Genomic DNA, 25,726 nt, shown 5'->3' with positions numbered 1-25,726 from the left:
TTGATAAATAGGATCATAGATGAGGAGATAACACGACGCCAAGTAAACAACGTTTAGTCCTTGATACAATCAAAAGAAAAAATCACGGCCACGTAATAGAAACGATAAATACTATATAGTCATCATTTAAAGTAAAATTTAAGGCAAGCATATCTTAGGACGATACCAAAATACCATGGCTCCGAAATATACGCCAACGGTTCGGGCTCTGCACTGCAACACTATTTATGATAGCAGCAGACAAATTAAAAATCGTGCTATTGAGCACGAATGTTTTTGGAGGGATCCAAGAGGGAATCTAGAGAAGATATGAATCACTCCTACAAGGGTCTTTGGTTGGAATGAAGTAATCGAGGGGCGAACAACTCTTGAATTGCTCGCTAGTTGAATCTATTTATCCTTCCCCAGTAATGGAATCACTAGTAAGAGGCGGATTTCGTATTAAGTACCGGGAACAAAATAAGCGTGTCGCGTGTTGTTCCATGAGTATTTTATATTAATTTACTTGAAAGCGATCATAAAATATTCATTTAATCTAACATTCACGAACTGGAATACATTTATTGGGAAAATTGTACACTTTTTCAGTCTTAAGAGATCAATTGACTTTCAATTCTTTCATTTCATTTTATTAAAAAATATCGTTTCTTCGAAAGAAACCAGCTGGGAAAATTTTTCCCTTCCTTGGCGACCGAGGGTCGACACTCGTTGAACTGTACTTGCTGTAAATATCAACTAAGAAGAGCAATTAAAAATAAAAACTAAGGGCTCTTCGTATAGTTCTGAAATATCTCCAACTATCTCGTTTCTCACGGTCCAAAGAGTATATGTTGCATCAGTATCCTGTGCGTAAATCATGTGTTCATTAACGTTTTCCGTGAAATGAGTCCAGGATTCCGTTTCCACTCGCCATCAATGACTTAAGCGCATCCTATCAGACAGTCACGTAGCCGCCAAGGTCAATATTTATCCACAATTTGTCTTTTCGATGCGTCGCCGTGTTCCATTTATATGTTTCCTCTGGGAATACTATGGGCGAGATTCATTTTTATGATTCGACAGATGCTGATACGTGGACAAACTCAAATATCTGCATGGCTGCAATCCGAATGTTTCGATATCAATCAGATATTTCGTGTGTTTCGGATTAGGAGTTTCACCTTTCCCTTTTCTCTCTCCTCTGAGCCATTATATTCCGCGAGCAACAGTGAGCACCCATCGCATACCAATCGTCTCTGGGAAGGAGACGAAAAACCTTGAGGAACCCTGATGCTCGTCGCCACACGGACTGAATTGACTGTTAGCTGCTTTCTCCGCGTTCAATTGCGCAACCTGCCTCCTGGAAACGATTCACAAGTGCTCCCTGTGATTTCCGATATCAATCGCACGTGATGCTACTCATTCTTGGCTCTTATACCCACGCTTCTCCGGGAACGAATGTATCGCGGCATTGTACCCATAGTAATTGATTATTCACACCTCACTCTCTTCCGGTGTAAATCTGCATGACGTTTACCTCCGAGGTGGGATAGTTCATTACCCGATTAATGACGTATGTCCGTAACTATTCCATTGGGATATGAACGAACGCAATTTTATCATCTTCGTCCTGATTCAAAATTACGACAATCCTGTGGCTTGCCCCGAAAAAAAATTAATTACTTACCTGCATAATTACACAGCATCCAAAAAAGTCAAGACCCATTGCTTGGCTACGAAATACTAAGTCGTGAATCAAAATTCAGAAAAGGATTTTTTATATTTTCTAGTGCCGTAGTTCAAATGGCACGATTACCCATTGTATAAACAGTAGAAAGTGAAAAGTGGAGGAGCAAACGTATTTGGCAGATGGTGCCTATGTTGAGTTCCAGCACGTTGGGTTGCGTTTTGCTGAGTATTATCTCCTCTTGTTACGTTTTTTGCTATATTGCGTTAACTTATTCAAACACAAAAAACAACTTAAGAAATAATCTTTGATGGAAGGTTTTCGTATCGATTAGTATTTCCGCTGTTTAATATTTTAAGGATGCAATGCTGCCAGAACGTCGACACGATGATGTCGCATTGTGGAAGAGCGAAACGATGAGATATTTGAATACTTGTCGAATGTATGGCAGAAAATCCCGAGCAAATCATACAGCCAAAAATTTGAACTTTATTTCTAAACGAGGGATCTCCTCCATCAGATCTTAGAACAATTTTAAGAAATTTATACCTCGATTATAAGTGCTAAAATTATTACTATGGAAAATATATTCTATTTATAATATCCACAAACATTAAATCTTTCCGTGAAGTGACACCTTATACACTGTCACAGAGGAATAGGAGGATAAATAAGTTGAGGAATGAATAAGGGCTAGAAAAGGTGTGTAAGAAAACAGGGAAGCGACACCTGTACTCGAGATGTGACAGAGACAGATAGGCTGCCAACATTTACTGTCTCATCTTCAGTAATAGACTTTTTCCTGTGCTTGAGGAAATAATTAATGACACGAGTGGGAAGAGTAATGCAGTTGAAACTTCGTTACAAATTCTTTCTACACCTGGAAAGAATTGGGTCATTGCCACGTCATTGGGGTACACGTGCAATCGAGTACATTATACAATAATTTCAAACTATACCCACACCCGAGATAAGTTTAGCGCCCTGGCAACAGTGCTTTGCACTAGCTTTTCACTGAGGTATTGCCCATGAGAAGTGATTAATTCAGCTATTGAGAAACTGCCGTACTCTGGGATTAAAATGGCCGTCAAAAATTCGGAGATTTGCACATCCTTCCTCGCGATAACTTGGATGAATTACCCAATAATTTGCGTCCTCGGCAATGTAAAGTATGCGAACGACCCTTCAACGAAATTCTGAGGCGGAAACCGTTATGTTACCTCCACTTTGGGATAAGCGTGATGGCAAGCGACGAGAGAAAGCACAGCTGCGGATGAAAAAAAACTCGCTTTCCAAGTGTCATAAGTGACCAAGATCACGTTTTCCTTGTGAATTACGACGAAGCTCGGCAGGTAAGGTGCCTAGGATCCATTTCAAATGTCCAGCTTAAAACCTTCAGGTTATTTGGCATGCTACTTTAGCGTAGAAAGTTAAAATGAGCCATGAATGGTGGAATTCCTTGGGCTTTGCAAATTACCTCATTGGGGAAACTGCGCGTCATTCAGTCCCACAAAATTATCTGAAAATCATTAAATAGCTTAATTACAATAATAATGAGATAGAATATTTGTTGTGGCTTGAAAAAATCGAAGTAAATTTTTTAAAAAATTTAGTATTTAATGCGTAGTAATAGGTACTCAAGACAGAGGTGGTGCCGATAATGTATGAACAATGCTCATTAAACTCTTAAATTGTCTCATTAAAAATATAGTTATGCTAGTAATTCTTGAAACATTTTTATGCAATAGTAGTTAAAAGGTATTTCATATCAATATTGTTGTACGAAAATTAGACTGACAGAGAAAAACAACGATTTTTTGACCCTTTCCAAGTTCCGGGCTAAATAATATGTAACGACGAAAAACGTTCCGCTTCTCTATCAAATCCTTATAAATATTTGTTATTAACAATATATACGCATATCCTCGCTGTAATGCTCATCATAGGTGTGAGAAAGTCACAGCTGTTGTAATTAATTATTGGAGAAAGAAATATATAGAATTAGACGTGTGACTTCTTCGTTGGAATGGTTTTGCTTGTGAGACGGATTGGTTTTGAATGTTTTGTCGGTCACGATAATTTCTAAAAACTCTTACCTGGCAACGGATACGATAGTAAAAACCTCGTATTCTGAATAAAAACCTTGGAGCACGAAGTCAAATACATCTTCCGAAAGCAGGGCATAAGATGCTAGACAAGCCTGGAAGATTTAAAATGAGGTTGAAACGGGCTATTCCGAGGAACGGGGCGGGTACGTGTGTAAGAGACAAAAGGATTCATTTGTTTTCTCTTCACAAAAGTCTCTTAAGCATTTTATAGATTGATCATTGACTCGAATCAGGTTGCTTGGGAAGTCCATTATTCTAGTTGAACAAAGTTCAGGTACTTAAGTACTCTCTTAATTAAGTTGTCTTCCGAGCGGTTTAATACATCTTCTGAGGAGAGTGAATACTGTGACGCGTGGACGAAACCATCAAAATTTTTATTATCATCGCCAGAAGTGTAAGCAGTATGTGATAATTTCTCCCACAACTCTATTCCGAATTCGATTATCCTCGGGTTTCTTTATTCCTTTCCACCGGATAAGATATTGCTGAGATAACAGGATATAGGATATATTTTCATATACTATCCTTGTTCCGATAAGTATTAATAACTTCGTCGTGTCAACCTACATATGTCATAACCTTTACCGGAATGCTGACCAAAAGCGAAAGACGCCTCGGTAGACAGCTTCCCCAGACTTTTACGCTTCAGATAGCGCTTTCATTTAATCATAAGGCACTTCACTAAATCAAAGATTCTGAAGGGGCATCAAGATGCCTCGAGAACCTCACTCAACCTTCCTTCCGTCCCGTTCACTGCCTGTCGTCAGTAGGGTGGAGAAATCAACTGGGTTTCACGTCGGTACGTTATCTCTTTTGGCTCCAAATGTGCTCCCCATTGCCTTGTGACGCCTTACCTCACCTCCTCGCCTTCTTCCTTCCTTCCTTCCGGGTGGGTTCCGCTGCGGGAAGTCTCTTTCTCCTCCACCGTCCGAGTGGAAAACGTTTCGCAATCGACGCCGAGTCATTTAGTCGGCACGATCACGCCTCCACCTCGGGCACCTCTTGCTACGAGGGAGGGCCATCGCCTCTTGCACCGAAAGAAAGAAGTCGGAGCAGCAACGGGAGGAAGCAGGCCATGGGGAGAAACTCTTCAAAGCATTATTCAAATTTCCTCGAATGAATTAGTTCGGGAGAGCAGGCCTTCTGGGCATGAACGAAACCATCAAACAGGCCTTCGGGACAGGGAGGAACCCATCAAAGTTGTCTTCGCGTTTTCTCGATTGGATTCGTTCGCTAAAACTCTATCACATCAATCCTAGGGACCGACTTCAACCGGGGAAGCATTGGTAAAATTTCGTGTAAATGATTTTGGTTTTTGATGTCCCTTTGGGAAGTATAACGGAGAAATCTGCCGTGGATTTTTAAACACCACGTCGCCAAAAGTATTGCATGGTAACCCATATGAATTTTACCCTAATCAAATCAGTGATGAGCGTTTTAGTAAAATCAAAATCTTCAGAAGTTCAGTTTTTAATTCAGATTGATTAGCGACAGCTCTCCTTTGTCCTCTGCCATCTTTAGTCCAGAAAACCTGCTGCATACAATACCTTCCTTATCTATTTCACATATATCTATGTTTTTTTTCTTCTATGACGTCTTCCAGTACTGTATATTTCAACCCCTCGTGTCTCAGCAGATGGCCAACCGATTCCATATTACAAAGTTTTAATCAGGCACACTATGAAATACGAGTTTATCATTTACTTGATTTTTTCACACAAACTTATTTTGACCGCCTTTTCATACATTAGCGGATTACTGTTAGACCAAGGTCGGTAACAAATAAAAGTTTTGTGTGGAAAAAACTTGAGTGGTTGGTTCCTTGTATAATATTTACACAGGTGTGGCCTTAGTCCATCCGAGACAGATTGATTGCATCAATTGCCTACACCACTAATTGAGGTTACTCTGTTCTTCTAATTGAAAATATATTTCGGTCCTCTTGATGTCTCACAGACCCACATGACTCTTTGGGTGACATTTGGGATTCTCCTCTGGGGTTCAATCGGATCGCGTATCGAAACACACATTAAATAAACTCGTGTGATATTGATATAAATTGGATTTATTTTATTTTATGCCATCTTTCATTAAATCCAACCACTTATCATTTCGCAATTCTTTTGTTTCTTTTAATAGAAATTGCGTAAATCAAAATATTTTCCATTGAAATTTAAAAGCCTTTATCATTCTTGGTGTTCGTACTTGCTCATCCTTCTCTTACTCGTTTCCATCTACTTCATGTCATTTCATCGAGAATTCTCATGCGTGGCCCAAATCCTTACTTGACGTCAGACCTTTTCGTCATTAGAATTATTTCCCACGGATCCATTTATTCACCTGATCATTGAAGTATCCTTCATGTGTGTCTCCTTTCATCCGTATTATCTTCATTCTCCCCTGGAAACCCATCATCGTAGTATTTCGGTGCAAACTACAGCGATGAGAACTCACTGGTGGCACTCTTTGGGAAAAATGTGAGTTTTCTAAAGTCTGTTGTTTGAGAAGATTACAGTTATTGTAGTCTCGTATAAAGACGAGCCAAACGGTCAAGAGGCTGCTTACAAACTTGGGCTCAAAAGGAGTTGGTGAGAAGTCTTGAGGGAAAAGGGGAGAGGGGAAGCTCGTGAAGAAGGTTTGCCTTCGTGACTTCTTCATTCACCCTCCCGTCTGTGGCATCACGTCCCCCGCGTGCGGCACGCACCTTTCTCCTCCTCCACCACCTCCCACCCCACCCGTCGCTCCGACTCGTCCCCGGCCATCGCTCTTTCCTCTCAATCTCCCATCACCCACTCCCGCCACGTAAAGCACCACTTCTCCCCGACCGCTGACCGACTCATTGTATCGTCCAACACGCCGACTGTTACAAAAAAAAAACGAACCTACTCCCCCGTTTCATCGCCCGCCTCCTCTCACCCTCCTCAACCATTCCTTCGTTCCAAAGCATGGCGTTCCTCCTTCCCTCCTCCCCCGACTTTGGCGAACCCCACACATGATCGCGATCCCCTCCACCGCCGCGCATTCCTTTCTTCGTCCTTCTGGGAATAGTTGTGTTGTTCGATCCTTCTCAGGGAGAGCTTTCTTTCCGCCGCAGAGGGGTGCCTACGATGCCTTTCTTTTGATCCTAGTCCGCCCCTGGAGAGCCTTCGTCTATGTCGACGGATAGGGATTGAGATGTGCTCACTCCAGGGCGACAGACCAAAAGTCCCCTCCCACGCAGCGCTGGAGGAAATGAGGTCCGTGTAAGGTGGTTTGGTCTTCACCTACGTCTTTAATTGCATATAAATCGTATGCTGTAAGCCATCGAGAGGGTATGTCATAGGTGGTGATTCTACGGCGCGCATGGAACATCAATATTCAAAGTTACTGATATTCTTGTCGTTAAAAGAAATTTTAAAAAATCCCAATGATGGTAACAATATTTCCAGCAAATCAACGCATTTAGATATCTATGGGTAAAATTCTTCTCCATGCATGATAGATGCACTGTTAATAAGAAGAGCAATTAAAGAGAGAAAAAATAATTCCACACACACTAAGCTACTTATCATTAAAAAATTTTCCTTAGTGATATTTTTGCCAGTTATTCTGACCCTTTATCTTTCGTGGGAAAATTGGCTTTTAAAAGCTTTTATTTCTACTGCTCATTTCAGGTACAGATTTATGTGTTGATTTCTCTAATAGTATTTACATGATCCCTTATACCGTAGCACGATGGGGCTTTTAATAATTTTTCATTTGTAAAACTTAAAAAGTTGATTTATTATCAGCCAAATTAAATTTATTCAGCCTTAGGCTGACAGTTACAGTCATCATTGTCACGGACTATCACTCGAATGATTGGTAAGTTACGGCTCTACATTCGTATAATGTCATCCACACTCTCTTCGTTCCCTCGTGGCTTCCAGAACTGACGTTCCCCCTCACCAACTGCTCGTAGGCGATGGAAGGTGTCCTAGTCACCTAAAGACCACGAAGCAAACTTAGAAGGGGAGAAATTACAGGAGACCCCTGGCCTTCATATCTTGTTCATCCCCTCTTAGTGTTCTTCGGTTATGGTCTTCAGTAATATATCCTGCCTAAGGATGTGCTCAATTATTTCCTCTCTTCTTGTTATGTATCTGACTGACTCCGGTGTATCCTTTTATGTATCCTACCCCCATTCGAAGTATTTCTTTATTTGTTACTTTACCTGTCCATTTCATTTACATCATTCTTCGGTGGCACCACATTTGTAAAATCATCAATGTTCCATTTGTATGGTTAGGTGATCATTGATTAACGATAACACTTATGTTCCAAAAAGGTAGAAAAAAATACGATTATACTGATTGTATATTGTGAAACTAGCTCATGGTTTCTTAGAAGTAAGGCTAAGTTTTAGGGAAGAAATAGATCAATACTTTTTTATTTGTTTAAGTTAATTAACAAATTACATGCCATTACTACATATTTAAATGTATTCCTAAAATGAACTTTTTTCCTTATTCGATTATAAAATATTATATTTCTTCGTCAGCTAATAATCAGTGGTCAGCTAAACTTGAGACTAATAAACGCACTCAGTTGACTATTTTCCACACGTGCCTATGTAGTCAAGGTCGTTTTCCCCTTCACTACGAGAAATCCAAATATATTGAGATTTTGATAGTTGATAACACTCGAGATAACATAGGAAGTCATGTATAGTTATTCACAAAAACGAAAATTCAATGTTTATCCAGTAAATATTAGTTTTAAAAAAACCAGGATTTTCCTTCAAGTTTGTAATATTTTTTACTGACAATACCAGTATCGTCCCCAAAAGCCCATTTTAACAACGTTTTATTTTTTAAGAATGGCGGAAGGGTTTGCATGGAAAACGCAATTATAAAAATATTCGGTAAATAACTCACCTAGGTAAAATTTTCAGAATCCCCATTCGATTTGTAGGGTCGACATTTCAATGTCACGTTCCGTGGGGTGATTTGTTTTCCTCATTGTCACGAAGGAAAGTCCACCGCAAATCGTACATATCGACGGATTGCTCCGTAAAAAATGTCTGAAGATAGTCCGCTGGGGACGAGAACTGCAAGGGTATCCTTCCTTGAAAGTAGGTCGCACGTTCAAATCTCCCGGCTTTGTTGCGACGTCGTCGTTGTGAATCCCTCTGCTTCCCATCCCCCGCCCACTCTACTCCTCCACTCCATTATTAATAGTTTTTTCACCTAGAGCCAGGGGCAGGCACGGGCATTGCGACCTTCCCGGGGGCGGTGAAACCAGTTCATCTACTAGCCACCGGGGAACTGAACGGCTCCCCTCTGAGGCCCCCCACGAAGGGTTATGCCTCCGTCTTCACACTCAGCAGCCGATGAAAAGCTCAGCTGAACACGCTTGTGACTTAGCTGCAAACACATCTAAGTAACATAGCCATCATTAGTCTTTCCATCCAAAGGCTTTTAGTTGACGTATACTCTGTCCTATGCAGCGCCGTTTCTCTTCCCTTCCTCCCTGAAAGCTCTGCTTTCTTCATCATCATGAATTATCAATCCGATATTTTATTGGCTTCATCTATCTTGTTGCCGGTCAATCCTGTTATTTCTTTTCTTACGCTGATTTCTTCTAAAGACATATATATCAAAATCGGATGATATTTCTCAAATAGTTTTCTGGAACCATAATATGAATCACAGCGTTATATCCTTTTCTTATTGTCCAAATGACTTCACTTTTTTTTCTTTTTACAATTGTGAAATATAAGAAGAACTCGTAAATCAATTCCTAACAGGAAAATAAATATTATCTTGAAGATAATAAAAGCTCCGATTATATTACAACAAAGCAATAGATTACATTTTCTACATGACTTTCCTTCTTCTGTTGTGCGTTTTCTTACATGTTACACTCAAACACTTTTTAGCGTTTAGCACACACGCCTATGCCATACTTAAACTACCGTATTTCATAATTCCAGTTACTTCGTACTTTCTGCTGAATAAAGAAGAAAGGAAGACTAGATAATTCATATATGACATTTAAATAACTAATTTATGAGTATGTAAACATGAATATGTGAGAACAAAAAACTCGATTAGGGAGAAAATTCGACGTAAAGTTACCACCCTTCATTTACACTGTCACTCGGCCTCTTTTCTAGATTTCTTTCTTTTCGGGTTTCCAAAGCATTGACATCATTTGAAAAGGTTTTTGCCGACTACTTTTCTCGCCGTGAAACCTCACTCTGAAAGAGACAAAAGCCCTCCGAGGGCACAATCAATGTATAAAAAAATAAGAGTTATTTTCTCAATTTGCCTCCCTCTCTCGCTCTCGCGTGCGCGCTTGAAATTCGGATCACTGTTTGTTGGTGGCAATGGCGTGTTTGCGTGTACTACGTCCGTACTGGGTGTGACACTCCTGGCTGCCAAGAGCTGCAACGGTCTCACTTTCATTGTGACTCCAAATTAGTTGAGTCTCCGCAGGAGGGGACACGCTAGTAGGGCGACATAACATTCCTCTACCCGCCGACTTTTTCCCCACTACACATTCCTTCCATCTGCATAGCTTATGACTGACAGCCTGAGGTGTACTGAGTGAGTTGTCTCTCACTTGAATAAGAGGAACATTTTCTGTAATTAAGTTGTCGTCATAAGATCAGCTCAGACCACCGTGAGGATTCAAAGCCAAACACGACACGATCTATAAAGTAAGAGTTAGTACGGTTCTGTTGATTAAAGAGTCCAGCGTGAACAAATTGATAAGTTTAATTTTAGTCAATAGCTTATAATTTTGATATGCCACATCATTTTTAAACTAAAGCTTCCACATTGCATTTAAAAATATGTTTATTGAAAATAGGAGTTTAGGTCGCAGTTAAAACATGTGGGTGAAAGACTTCTTTTATGTTGCCATGGCAATGTTCCATCATCTCATACCTAATTATAAATGTATATTTAACACTGTTTTAAGAGTTATATATGAAGGGTTTATTAAAAAGATTGATGAAAATGAAGTTCAAGGAAAAATAAAAACGGGATAATAAGTTTCTCTGCAAAATTTCAAAAAAGGTTTTTCTGATAAAAGAATTTATTCAGTAATTAAATTAGTGTAAGCTTTCGAGTGTTCTTTCCAACCAAGAAAAATGAAATATTGTCAAAGTTTTTCATATTATGAATGGATTGGCCAAATTTTCACCTAAATAAGTAGTGTACTGAATTTAGGCTAGCATATCTCAATTAAAAACGCTCTAATCAAGTGCTTCATCATACAGGTTTTTTAATGAAAATGTAATTGGCAGATAAACCTGCAATTGGAAACAAACTTTAAAAAAATAGGTAGAGAGAGAACAAATTTTTATTATAAGGTATGTTTCGTGCTTTATGTTACTACTAGCCCTTTACTCTTTAATGGATTATCAACACACCTTTTAAACTGTTCACAAGCTGTTAAATTGTATTTTATGTTCCTTCGGGGTTGTTTTTGGCTTAGCTAAAGGAAAGGTGAAATGAACACACCGGAGATATTTGGAAACTTCGATATAAAGACGACTCCATTCAATCCGAAGCCAGATTGCTCTGAGCTACTTTTATTCGAGCATTCGCCACATTCCTTGGATTTTTCCAGAACGACATTTGTTGCCGCGATCCACATTCTTAGAGTCAAAAACCTCACCTACCATACCCTTCCAGAATCATTCTTGACTCATTTCCTTCTCTTTGTTCAGGGAGTGGTTCAGTTAATCAATTCACACTATTCGATCACGTTTTCAAAATGCACATCCATCATCCTGTGATTGTTGATATTATCATAAGCAATCTATCTATTAGGTTTCGGATGGAGGCAGATTGGTTATCTCCACATTTCTTAGCTTCGTCTAAATAGACACCATCAAACAATCTACACTAATTTAATTGCAATTTTTGCCTATCCTTTTCCTTCCCATACCTCGTTTACCTAACTTTCCCCCCTCTATTACCGTATTCAGCATTCCATTATTATTCAAAATACTCACCTTCCATCATCCTGCTTTCTTTGGAGTTCTCCCAACAAAGCTCTCTCCTCCTCCACCATGCCCAATACTTATTCGTTGGATTTTCATTCCATCTATCCATCTATTTTATCTGTTCCACCCTTCCTTCTGCTCCTACATTTCAAAATCCTCCAATCCAATTCTATAATCTTGCTTCAGCGACCGTGTTTCTGCACCGTACAAAACCACGCCCCATTTCAAAGGCTTCATTAATCCTTTCTTAACATCCTTCCTCAACGTCTCTGTCATCTATTACCTCCTCCATGTGAAAGCTCCTTTGCCGAACACATTACTTCATCTTATGTTCTTTGTACTGTACAAGTATGTGGCCAACTTGGTCCTAGTTACCTCCAAGATAGGTAAACTCTTCTATCTGCTCCAGTTTTTGCCCTCTTATTTGAACGTTTAATGTAGCTTTCCCCTTGCTCGAAAATGCCATAACTTTTGTTTTATTTCCAATGATCTTTAATCCATACCAATTACTTATTTCCTCGCATAGACCTAAAATATCTTTATTTCTCCTTTCCATCTCTCGCTTAATTTTCTCTAATTTTCCTTTTCTCAACACTGTCCTCACATTCGAAGTTCCAATTCACTCTAATTCGGTTTTTTTTCTGCATCTTCTGTTCTGCTGATGTCGGTTTTTCTTTTCAAGGTTTTAGTTAGATGACGACCGCGGAAGCCTTGCCTCCCCCGCTGCCGGGCACGACACACGGCCGATTGGGCCGAGCCCCGTAGTTGCCAGGACTCAAAATCCCTGTATTGTCCATCATTTAAATCATGGGAATGATAATTGTGGTTTCCCGTTGCCTTCCTCAATAGTGTTTTTAACGTGACACCATCTTACTGGCCGCCCCACTGGGGTCAGACGCCTTTACAGCCGCTTCACTAAGGAACAGACGCTGCGCAGACTACCTTTGGTCTGGCTCTTAACCTTCGACCTGTATTGCATGGGTGACCCTACCAGAAACAATTATCATTGCTCCCGCCAGTAGAGCTCTAGGAGTCATCGGAACATACAAGTCCTTCCACCACGTCAAGGTTGTAGTCCACGGGAGGGATTTTCTACCATACATTCATTAATTCTACCCAAGTCACTCCATCAAAGGCCTTTTTGAAATCTACGAAACAGTATTATACATCCTGATTTTATTCTATATTCCTCTCCTCTCGTAGTGAACTTACTACTGCAATGCAACACACGTGCCTCTCCCCTTCCTGAACTCAGATTGATCATCCCCCAAGCATTTATTTCCCTACTCTAATTCTTTTAATGATGGCTCTTAGAATCATTTAAGTTGCGTGGAAAATCAGACTTATCGTCCTGGGGTCCCCATATACGGCCACCTTTCCCTTTTTTGGATAGAAACTAACACTCATCACACGAAATTTTCCGGACAAATTCCTCTGTTATAAATTCGACGAATTAGCCCATAAAATCTCTCCCGTCCGCCTTTCTGTAAACACTTAAATAGTTCAGGATGGATGTTATCTATTCCCACGGCCGTATTTGATTCAATTGGACGGTTTCCTTCACTACTCTCTCTTCCACTGCTGATCTTTATCTTTACATACCTCCTATCCCCATTCATATCGTCCAAAAGGATTACTCTCTTCCTTCCTTTTTCCTGCTTTTGACTTTTAGAATTCCACAACCACTCAATATCTCATCCGCCCACTTTTTCTACCATTCATCCAACAAATTCCTCTCTTCACCAAACATATTCATAACTTCGCCGTTAGTCTTCCTCTCTATCTGCATATTTTTTTCAATTTTCCTTCCCACTTAAACGTTCAAATTATCTAATTAGCACTCATCCTCTTGCCTCAATGATCCGGTCTCGGGTCCGGTTTCAGGTATTTAGTAAGCGTACATTTCGTTATCACATCTTCTCCTCTCAAACGCTTCTTTATAGTGTGTATAATGCAAAACCTTACCTAAGTGGCTTCCTAAATATTGCTTAAGTTCATGAAATATTCCATCTGCTCTAATTGATTTCTTCTGGCTTTAATATTTATCTTATTCTTCCTGCCTATTGAGAAATCTCATTACTCTGGTGGTTCACCTTTATACTAACATAATGTATTAATCCTATCCTATCCTATAGTTATTGTTTGACCAAACATAATCCACCAAATCACTGCTCCATCCACATGTATTCCGCACTCAAGTCTTAATATTTCTAAATCATAGGAGTCAAAGGTGATGGCTCTACGTAGATATATAGATGAATAAAATTCCTTGGAAATTGACGAATTGAATATACACACTTTCACCACTTTTATATGCTAGTCTACATCTAATTAGTATTTTTGTAAATTATCCTGTAATCCCTCAATTTGGATTTATTGCTTTTATTTTTACAATTATATGAAACTCATGTTTTGATCTTGTACTCACTTAAAGTCCCAGGATTTGGGGAGACTCTAATGGCCCACAATCAATCAATCAAGATGTTCTACTACTAGGCTTCATGCTGTGTAAAAAGACAGTTGTCTTCCTTCCACTACACCGCTTTTCCAATGTTTTCCATTCTGTCACGGCCTTCAGCATATATCTCTCTAACAATATTTCCCATCCAATTTTTCCGCCTTTTTTCGGATTTCCACGAAAAACTTGTTCTCTTCTCCCACCTTATTTTCTTTCTCAGCGTTTGTTATACTCTCCTTCCAAATTATTTTTCCCATTTCCACCACAATCCCATTTCAAAGCTTCCAATCTACACTAATCCATAAAATACTACTTAGTCTTCACTAATATTTTTTCCACATCTTAGCTCAGCGTACCCGGCATTAATTCTTTTCTACTTGCAAATGTATCTTATTATAACGCAAATCGTCTTTTATATTCCCCACTCAAATCCCCGTTTTCCTCTAAACTCCTGCCTAAATACGTGAATCGCTCCACCTGCTCATGTTTCTTCCCTCCCTCTTTAATATTTAACTTAGCTCCTCTATTTCTCAATAGGCTCATCACTTTTTCCTTGAAATTAATTGTACCCATGCCTGTTGCATTGGTCCTGGAAAGCACTCGATAAAAACTGCAGTCCCTTGGCCCCTTGACTCAGTATTGCTAGATCATCTATAAATTTAATTTGCTTAATTACTCCGCCGACGACTTTTATTCCCAGCTCCAGCCCTTCCCATGCCCTTAACCTTCATTGGGCCTTAAAATTACTTTTAAAACATAAGCATTACTTTTAAACTTTTGTGGTTAGGAAATGAAAAAGGTTACATGCGACCAAATTTCAATAAATTAAAGTATATATTTTTCAACTATTTCCATAATTGTGTTTTTACTTAGACATATTAATTCTTAGAGCATTTCATTTAATTTAAAAAGGTCTCAGTCATAAAACGATTTAATAATTTAGTATGGTTTCAGAGAGATAAATAGTTTTTTGAATTTCTCGATACTTACTATCATAGCAAGTGTCATAATTAGCATTTCAACTCCAAGGTTAGTTGATAGCACCCCTCCTTTCTTCCCTGTATAATACTGACTCCCTGATAGGCCTGCCGTCCAACAATCATATTTTTTGCCCTACGTAATTAACCTTTGGTCTTCTTCGGGGAACCATTATGATAGGTTCCCAGAATATCCATTGTCTTAAGGTGTGTCCAATCCATCCGGTTGATCTTTCCCTAATCATGATCCATATTTTCCGTTTCTCCGCATATTTTATCTCTTCATTTGAAATCCGTACCAGATGTAAAAAGAGTTAATGCATTTTTCATTCTGGAGTGGATGATAAAATAACCCTACTTGATGATATATCATACTTTCCTCTGTTCGTCGATTGCATTCGCGTACCAACGGTGGCTCATGGGGGCGGAGGGGAAAGGGGGGAGGCGGGTGGTCTGCACAACGGGGGTGGAAAAGCGGCGCTCCAACCGGGGCGGGAGAAAGAGCATCCACATTCTCCTCTCCCACCCACTCGCCCCGACACGAACTCGAGAACGTCGGCATCTCCACCCCACTAAACGGCTTTCCCCGTTCATCCATGGGAGGGGGGGGTATGGGGGTGAGTTCATCCCAAGAAAGAAAGAGCGCTTAACCCCGGCGACCTCTTATTTCTTCCCCCTCCTCCCCCAGACCCACCTCCGCAGTCAGTCGGCCTTCTCTCGAGGCACATCGGAGAGTCACAGAAGAGGGATGGGGAGGAAGGATGTGCCCCATGGAGAACGGGGTCCTAAGGGAAGACGTCCAACACCACCATCCCCCCAGCTTCAACCGGAAAAAGCTTTCTTCCGCAAGACGGAACTTCATCCCTCACGCGCGTTCGCCGTCGACAACGCTTCCCTCCTCCTCCGTCTTCACTTTCCATGTCAACCTTTCCTCGCCCTAGCACCCTGGATGCCCCCTCCCCGTCTCCCCCTCGACATGTATGGACTGACTTCCTCTCACTTTTACCCGTCTGTCCCTATGCAAGCCTTTGACTCTCCCAGATGCGGTGAAATTTTTCTATCCCACTCCTGCCATAGGAGGAAATCGGTGGAATTGTTGGGGATGAATGCATATTTATTTCACCGATTCAATCCAAACTCTAAGAGAGCTGACCCATAAAGTCTTTAGTTTTATCCGATCCTCCGAGATTTCACATTGACGAGCGCATGCGTATTTTTGAGTAAAAACTGAACACCGGGAGCTGAATGTCCACCGTGATTCATAGCATTCCACCGTGAGAGAAAATCCAAATCATTGTCACCTCGACGACACATAAAAGAATGGGCTACCATTAATATTATGCAAGTGAGTAGTCCCATATCAATTTTACAAAGAGTTCATTCAAAGTTAATCTACTTGTTAAGGATACGTTTTTACGACTTCTGACAAATTTATAACTACGTGTATATAATATGGAGACTTCCTTTTCTGTTCAAAGTTATTTACTTCTTCAGTTCTTCGTATCTTCTTCCTATCTTCATGCCATCCTAAAACCCTTCTCTTCCCTATATATCAAATATTCAAGCTCCTGTTACTGCCCATAATATCCCACTCAATATATCGCTAACGTACCGCTCAATATTTCCTCCAGTCACTTGCTCATTGTTCTTTGTATTTCACATAACAATTTCGTTTCTTCTGGTGCCACGTTTTGAACTATGTTTGTAGTCTATCACTCTGTACAGCTTACGTATTTTCTCGATTCGTCTCCATATCTATATATCACGAGCTCCAATTAGAGCACATGCAATCTCAAAGACCATATTTTGAAATGATCCTCGTCATTAACGAACGACTATACATTGACTACTATGCGAATTGACGTATATTTCCTGATTGACACACCAGCTATTCATTTAAACATCATTGAAAATAATATAAACCATAAACACAGTTACCAACTAGAAGGTCGGTTTGGTAGGTGATGGTAGAGTTCACCCAGTACTAAGCCCGACGGTGTGTGAAGTTCACACATCAGGGTAGGGGGGCCAGTTCCTTTCCTTGTGCCGCTCATGGTCTCCCTGGGAGATCTGGTACCCGAAAAATCATATAGCTTGGGTGGAGCTGCAGGTGCCCATAGAGGCTTGCCTGGGAATCGAACCCGGGCCCTCACCCGGGTCAGTAGTCTAACGCTCTACCCCTGGACTACCGCAACCCACTGAAAATAATTTATGATAACAGTATATTTTCGGTATAAATCATATTTTATCTCCTAAAATAAGAGTCTTAGCCGCAATCGTATCACGCTCTTACGATATGAACGAGCAAATGAACGGATAAGCTACATTTGGTTATCAACTTAATCCTGGTACTTAATGGTGGGAAACCGCTACATTGCCTGTGGTAGGCTTCAATGTTAATCGTCAATTTTTTAATACCAAGAAGTGATTGCTTAACGACTACGAATGTGATCACGTAATTTTTAATAGTTTTAAATGCGAATATCATAATTTGGAATACAACTTGAGCCAAATTGTGAGGAAAGTAGGTGAATTGAACCCAAGTGGGAAACAAATCACATTCTTGTCGTATCAAGTATTCATCTGAGAACGCAACGACCTCACCATCCAATCCGTACTGACTTTGAAATCCGCACGGACTTTGAAAAGAATGAAGCAAATCTGGCATATGTTTTCGCCTATTGCATCAAAACAGAAAGGAGCGCTCGGTTTTACGCGTCCATCGGCAGCTCACGTATATTATCCACCCGCGCCGTAGACCCTTAAGGAATAAGTTATGGTCAATTTTACGCCCCCGTGACGCAACTGGCCCATGGAAGGGTGTGGGAGGAGGCGGAAACTTGAAGGGAAAAAATAAACAAACAGAGTGCGAGCGAAGACGTGCGCGAAGCCTCCACCCCAATTTCCGTAATACCTCCTTCCCTCCACTCATTTGTTATTTCGGCGGCGCGATGGTCGAGGGAGACCTCGCCTCCCATCCCACAATTCCTCTCCCATGACAAACGCACCTCAAACCTCCCGCCTAGCAAACCCAACTTTTTTTCATCACAGCGTCAAAAACGTGGAATAACATCCTCCTCCCCCGCGCACTCTCTTCCTCTCTCTTTCACCTCCACCGAATACGCGTAATAGTTGGGGAGTCCTCCCCTTCCAAACTCCCGTCCTTGTCCCTAAAAGCACGACCGTTATATCTACCCTTCTTCGCGCCTTCCTCTCACGTCTACATGGCGAAAAAAATTCACCGCCCATGTGAAAGTTCTTTTCAGAAGTCGGGAGGAGGTGGTAAGGCAAGCAGGGAGAAAATAACCGTTCGGGGGCGGGGGGGGGATCGGTTCCCAAATCTTCCCTCCCACACAATCCTGGGTTGTCGTCACGCTCCGCGAGGTTCGTGTGGGATGATGAGATCGCCCGTGCTGTCACTTTCCTCCCTCTTTGGTGCCCCCCAGTCCCACCCCTGTAATTCAAATATCCACCACCCCTTCCTCCCCTCTTTTCCCACCTCCGCTTCCCACACGATCGCTCTCACTCTTCGTCTCCCTCTGTCTCTCTTTCTCCCATTCCTCACTCCCTCTCTCCTCTTCTCCCCTCTTCCCCCTCCCAACATCTCTCCCACCCCGACTGACGAAGAAAGTTTTCGCCTCTGCAGCACGCCGCGGCGACTCCAGGCGGGTGGGTGGTGTTGCCGTGGTGGGCCGGGGACGCCATCTAAGGAGGAGAGGGAATCCCCATCCACCCTTTCCCCTTTCGCGCCTCACCCCACCTGATCCTTTTTCTCCCACCCCAGGCCTTCTTCCTCCCTTCCTCCCACACCACGAGAGCCACTCTCTTCAACGGCGGACCCCGTGGCGCCGGTGGGCGTGCTCCTGGAAGGGGATCCACTCGCGGATCTCTCGCGAGTGGAAGTCGGCGAGGGAAAGTGCGCGCGTCGTCCCTTTACACCTTCGGAACCCCCTCGAAATATTACCCCACTCGTTCACACACTCCCTCACCCTGCTCGTTGTCCTCCCTCTCTTACCCCTTCTTTCAACCCGGGTTTACTTTCCTGATTCAAAATCCTACGCCCCTCCCTCTTCTCTCCTTCTGTCTCTCTCCCCTCTCCAGGAGTGCCGTTCCTCCGTGTCCCTCCCTTTTCTCCCTCTCTCCTGCAGCCACCACCATCCGAAGGAAGGTGGAACCGCACCACCGCCCACTCTCCCACTCCCTTCCTGCTTGCTCTCCCCCTTGAGAACATCCACGGCGTCCGCCGTCCTATATAACCACGGCTCGGTGGCCACGGAGGGCACAGTCAGTGGAGTGATCCCCTGAAGTGAAGAAGAAACCCATCCGGGGGAAGTCCTAACCGGAGAAGACAGCCATGAGGACCAACCGCCTCTTGGTCAGTGGAAGGTTTATTTATTTCCGCAGCGGACCCGACGACACACACGGATTTTATTACAACCCAAGCACCCGCTTACGCGCCCCACCCCTCGGGACGTTAACCCACTGGACTTTAACCTAGTGACTCACTGCCCGGACTTGGACGAGGAAGAGTCCTTCTTCCTCGACTCTTTGGCGCATTTCACTGCCCAATGTTATTTTTTTTCTCCGTGATAGTCTCTCAGATTCAGTTGTTTTTTTTCAAAATATCTCGCTGATGCTGATTTGTTTGCCGGGATGGTTCCGTTGGACGTGTGATCGAGTTTGGTGGGATGCAATTATTGGTTTCAATCCCAGTTCAAGCTGCGACCTACGTAGGCCGTCATTTGGTTGGCCTTTTACTTTCATTACCGCCACAGATAAACTATGCTCTCACTCAAATGATTCGTTTTGCAGACAGGTATCACTGGACACCCTGGCCGAGGGTTTGAGGGTGAAGTCTACTGCGGGACGGTGGCTACAAGGACATTGACAAATGACTGCCGACGGCCGATCGACCATGAGTATACACGGATATGGGGTTCTGATCTTGTGTAAAGCGAGATTGACACTTTTTCACTGACTCTTTGCTTACGATCAGAACACTCAGATCAATTTGTTTACACTTTTCCATTTTTCATTACAGAACATAGAGTACACAGGGATTTTTCATAGTAAAGGTTTCTGGATCTTTGTAAATTGGTCTTTTCCGCTTAATAAGTTCCCATTCATTACATTATCTTTCTTTATTTGAGAATATTTTAAACAAATGCCTGTCAGAAATCAGAAAAATCTCTGCAGATTCCACAAACCGTTATTGTGGCACCAAATACCTCAATTAAGTACAGCAAGTTTATTCTGATCCCTCAAAATACAATTTCCCAAGGCCGAACCTGATGTGTCTTGCATTTAATGTCCCTCCTTCATTTGATTTCATTTCCGTTAGCTGTCCTCCAAAGGATTAAGTGAATAAAATTTTTTTTTAAATTTTCGATGTTCTTTAGCCACTTATATTTTAATACACTTTCAGTTGTCATTTCATGCAGAAGCACAATTGTCATTCATGCAAAAGCAGGTTTTTGGTCGTACTGAGAGGTCCTAATACTTGCAATTTAACTTGAAAAATATAAAATTAAATACTCTCTTTGTAATAATTTGGAGCGTTTTGGCTTGAACAGTAATGACGTTCAAAATGTACCTTCAAATTTTAAGGTAATTGCAATTGTTGTAATGACAATATTTTGAGTTAGAGATTTGAGTAAACAGGCACTTACGTATAAGTAGGCAGTTTTTTTGACCAGCACATGCATATTTTCTTTCAGAATTCTTTCATCCAATTTCGCGCGTCGAAATAGTAAGCCCAATAATACACATTACCGAGTTAGCTCGTCTTCTCATTTCCTCAAACCGTGCCATCCATCTAAATTATTTCCACCAAGCCGCAAATTAGGAATATCTCCATGATCCGACTCCACGAGCCAAGGAATTAGGCCGTGCTACTTTTTCGGGGCAGGTTGTGTTTTTTCCATTCTCCTCTTTTTTGATTTCCCGGTTCCCATTAACGAGGGATCTTTCCTTCTTTTCCCCATTAATTGCACTGGCAATGAATAAGCCCTTCCAGCTTTCACCTCATAAGGAGTAACTTCGCGAGGGCATAATTATTCTGCATTTCATTCCACTCTCGTACGTGCCCGAGGGCAGCATCGGTTGAACGGTCAAGGTTAAACCGGTTTGGCGTGCACGGATAGAGGGCACAAACTCCCGAGAGATCAAGGTCACGAATGAATTCATATTTCGGGCGTTGAAGTCTCCGCGTCTTTACTCGACCGAAAAATGTCGCAAAATAATATTTGAACACTGCAAATGTAGCTTAGAGCGACTTCTCTTTGTATGTCAATGATTTTCTCGTCACAAGAAATTACTTTATATCCAGTTCCCGACTTTTGCCATAAGAAATTCACACTTTTGCTGAATTTCTTTGATCCAGTTTTTCCCGTATCTTTTCTTCCCCTCAATCAATTTTGGAATAAGTCACCCACAACACTAATATTTTATTCATTTTTAATCAAGCCCTGCAATAATTAGAGATTTTTAAGTTGTTAAAAATGCTTACCTTTCAAGAGAATCGTTTCCCTCAGACTAATTTGATTCACGTGTTTTATTTCAGGTTACCCTTGGGGTGTTATTATGTGCCTTCGTCGTGAGCTACGCGTTAGATCCACAGTCGCAGTAAGTATAAATTTATTTTTCCTTTCATCTCTTGACCTTATCCTCAGTTGGGCAGTTGGCCTACTGATTGCCGACGTTCTTGAAACCTTTGATACTTTTCTTCCAATTTTTTCTCATTAATTTGTTATTTTACTAACTGTTTACCTTATTTGGTAACCCAAGCATTCCTTCCTTTTGTCCTACAGAAATTCATTACTATAAGTATTAAAAGATAGTTCGATTTTTAAAAATTCTATCGCTATAATTAAAACATATTCACATTAAGTCAAATTCTATTGTTATAATGAATTTCATAGGCATTGTGTATTAGACGTTTGCTCTTTCATATCTATAATTCCTTCAAACTAGATGTGGCATAATAGTTGATAAGAATTACTGTGGCTTAAATGTGACTTGGAATACTCACGTTTGATTGGAAAAGGGTTTCCACGAATTGAATTTAAAATTGATAATTTATTAATTTGAGAAATTATGTGTAATCTCGGTATGCACAAAGTTAACTTTATATGTGATATAAATATGTAAAATGACGCAAAGTCTATTTTTCCATCCTTCAAGAATTCAATTTACTCCAAGAAAGATTCTTGGAGAAAAGTTGCATTGCAGTAAATTTTAAATCCAAAAACACTCATTTGCTAAAAATATAAATATTGTTCAATGGTTAGGCTATAACTTGACGCTAAACTTACTTAATACTGAATATGATAGAACAGCACATAAACCAATACCTTTATGTGTATTTTCTTCGTACACGCAAGTAGATGAAGGAATCAGCTGAAAATTTCTCACTGTTTAACCTTAATGTAAACCATGTAACCATAACAGAACGTCATCATGTTATAACGCCAATGTAACTAAGAATAGAATTTAAATAGATAAGATAGGCTTTCGTTGTTAGCATATATCAACCATGAAAGGAATTAGAAAATAGTCTCATATTTTTCTTATGTTGTGCGAGTTTGAAGATTCAAGGTGGATTTTATGCTTCTGTGGTATTCACAATTGTTATCTTAATCGTTCTATGCAGACGTCCTATGCAATTTGCATTTAATTTATCGGATGTTTCACGAACACTTGGATCTACGGTAGACCTAAATTGACCGATATAAATCATTCGTTCAATGCAACACCCTATCTATTCAACTTATAGTTGCTGATTAATAAAGCTTCTGCTTTTACTTGGGCTTGTCTAATTCCGCAAGCTCGTAATTTATTCAATTTACTAATTCAAACGCCTTCCCAATTTCGCAAAAATTTTGAATAAGTGATATCGTTTCAGGAAATTCACATTATAAATAGGATAACTATATATCTAACCTCGGTGCAAAAATATTCTACAGGGAAATAAAAAACACTACTAAGTACAATGTTTATGTAGTCAGCCAGAGCTATTCTGTTTTATCACCTGTTTCATGTACTCAATGTTGTTGATTACATCCAGAGATTTTGCATTTTTATGTGACGCATCTGAGTACTGATGCTAAGAACAGACGAATATTTAAAATAGGCAGGATTATAATGAACGTATGAAGGCTGGAGGTAAATCCTTTGTCTGAATTAGCGTACTCGTAGAGAAATGCATCACATGGATAAACCTGCTTTACGACAAACCCATCACTACAGACCGGCAGTATCTACTGCAGTTGAAATGCTTTCCAAAATGCACCCAAAAGAGCATATATTGGAATGTTAATTAAAATATTTTATGCCGTCCTCTCTAAGCAGGATGTTGGAACTCTGGGCACCGCACCAATCCAATTCCACATTCTGTTCACAAATTTTATTAGATCGAAAGGTGAAGGTTGAACTGATCGATTAACAATACATTACTGAACGTAAAGGTAGCATCAAACAATAAATCAAAATTCATTTTGTTTTTCATTATGAACGACATAATATTTTTAATTACTATGACTTCAGTATTTTATGCCGCATATTATATGTGTCCATTATATTATTCATGGTTTTCCACATAATTGAAACATTTTTCATGGTTTGGACAGTCATTCTGTTCTTTAGGAATTAGTTTAATAACTTTTTGTCCAACTGCTGCCAATTAGAAAGAGACACTAGGCTAGACTCTTGGAAAATGTTTGGCTAAACATACAAATGCTCATACGAGGGAAATTTTAATAATTCCGCACTATAATTTATTGCAGAATTATAAATAAACTCCTTTTAGGCAAACAACATATCTACAATTCTAGTTGCAAATATCTAATGAGAATCATATATTTCCTGCATATTAAGGCAATATTCAACTAACACTTATTGAGCAAAGCCAAAATAATGAAAGCTTTTACCATATTCTGGAATCTCTGTAAACCATTGCGAGTAAATAATTGCAAGTAATTACATCTTTTCTTCTCAAAGGCTGACTGCAGTTCAGCCAGGTGCCCAGCAAGCTCAGTCTGATGCCGACCAGCAGCCTGCAGAATCGCAGAATGACAAACAGATCCAATCCCGTGTAGGATATGTCGATGACCACTACGATGACCACCACCATCATCATGAACCAGAAGGCTACTGGAAGAAGAAGCTCATCTGGAAACCAGATTGGCAAAAGATCTGGAAGCCAGCCAAGAAACTGATCTGGAAACCAGCATGGAAGAAGATCTGGAAGCCCATCTGGAAGGAAGTCTGGAAACCCATTTGGAAAGAGATCTGGAAGGTTGATTACAAGCAGCTTTGGAAACCCGTTCTGGTCAAGGTCTGGGTCCCCGGAGAGAAATCCCACGGTGTTGATCACGCAGGCTGGGAATACACTTCGCACGGCCTCTGGAAGAAGAAGCTGATCTGGAAACCGTACTGGAAGAAGATCTGGAAGCCTGCTTCCAAACTGGTCTGGGTCAAGGACAAGAAGTTGGCCTGGAAGGAAGCGTGGAAGCAAATCTGGGTTCCGGCATGGAAGAAGATCTGGGTTCCCGCGTGGAAAAAGATCTGGAAGCCCGTCTGGATTTCGGAGTGGATCTTGATCCAGAAGGACCATCCCCCACCGTCGGAGGAGATCCACCACCATCCCCATCATGAGGAGCACGGCTGGGATCGAAAGGACGCAGCTGCCGCGGGAGATTCTGCCGCAGCCGGCAGCGAGCAGACAGTAGCGACGCCCAACGAGCACCTGACTCCTCCCCTGCCGCTCGTTCCCGACGGGAGGAGGAGGAGTTGGGCCTTCCCCGATGCCGCTCAGCAGCAGCAGTCAGTTTTGCCCGACCAGCAGCCCCAGCAGAGTCAACAGCAGCCAAATGAAGGGTACTTCAGGATACAAAGGTCGCTTGAGCAGCAGGAGTCTTCGGGAGTTGTGGCGTGGCCGGGGCCCGTAGCATCGTCCCCCTTAGAGCCCGCCGCGGCGGAGCAGCAGTTACCATTGCAAGCCTCACAGTGACGGACTAGTCGTCCGTAACGAATATTTCCTTTCCTCGAGGAAATTGAAAGGACTTTTGATAATTAGGTACATCTCTCTATGCGAATGCGGAGATTTATTTTTGCTCGATCACGAGTCTTTGCCCGCGAAAGAAAATTCTCCGTCATTTTCACGGCTAAAATTACGATCCTTCGACTGAAAAAAGGTTTTTTCTTGTGTTCTCCTGCTTATTCGGGCTCCCAAAATTACTCAATTTGGCGGAAGAAGGAAAATATTACAGAATGTTTTGTACCAGTCAATTAAGCCAAAAAAAAGTAGATCAGAGTAAAAAAGAGGGTCGTTTTTCCCGCGTGAGAAAAACAGATCGATCATCGAAGCAAAATAAGTACCCCGGATAATTTTCTGAAAGATGAAAATGACACTCGCTTTGCTCAATCTCTCCTCAGAGAAATTATTTCCGGAACTCATCGTTCACGACCTAACACTCGTTATCCGCCGTTTAATAACGCGTCGCTGCAACTTGTATATATCTTACCGATTTTGTCACTGAG

The 25,726-nt window shown here is 41.1% G+C and overlaps 1 protein-coding gene across 1 annotated transcript in view; it reads left to right on the top strand.

The window, feature by feature from the left end:
• The window catches only part of LOC139692469 (uncharacterized), a gene marked incomplete at its 5' end in the record, with an annotated part of 83,525 nt that extends 58,329 nt beyond the window's left edge, over positions 1–25,196 (top strand). Inside the window, one exon of the mRNA XM_071590684.1 lies at positions 24,322–25,196. Within this exon, the coding sequence (XP_071446785.1) occupies positions 24,322–25,196 (875 nt within the window). The remainder of the gene's footprint in view (positions 1–24,321) is intronic.
• Between the last annotated feature and the right edge of the window lie 530 nt (positions 25,197–25,726).

This window comes from Hetaerina americana, unplaced genomic scaffold (genome assembly GCF_022747635.1).
Source record: "Hetaerina americana unplaced genomic scaffold, ioHetAmer1.1.p SCAF_4, whole genome shotgun sequence".
NCBI lineage: Eukaryota > Metazoa > Arthropoda > Insecta > Odonata > Calopterygidae > Hetaerina > Hetaerina americana.
The sequence above is the reverse complement of the archived record's forward strand: the minus strand, read 5'-3'. Positions and strand labels throughout refer to the sequence as shown.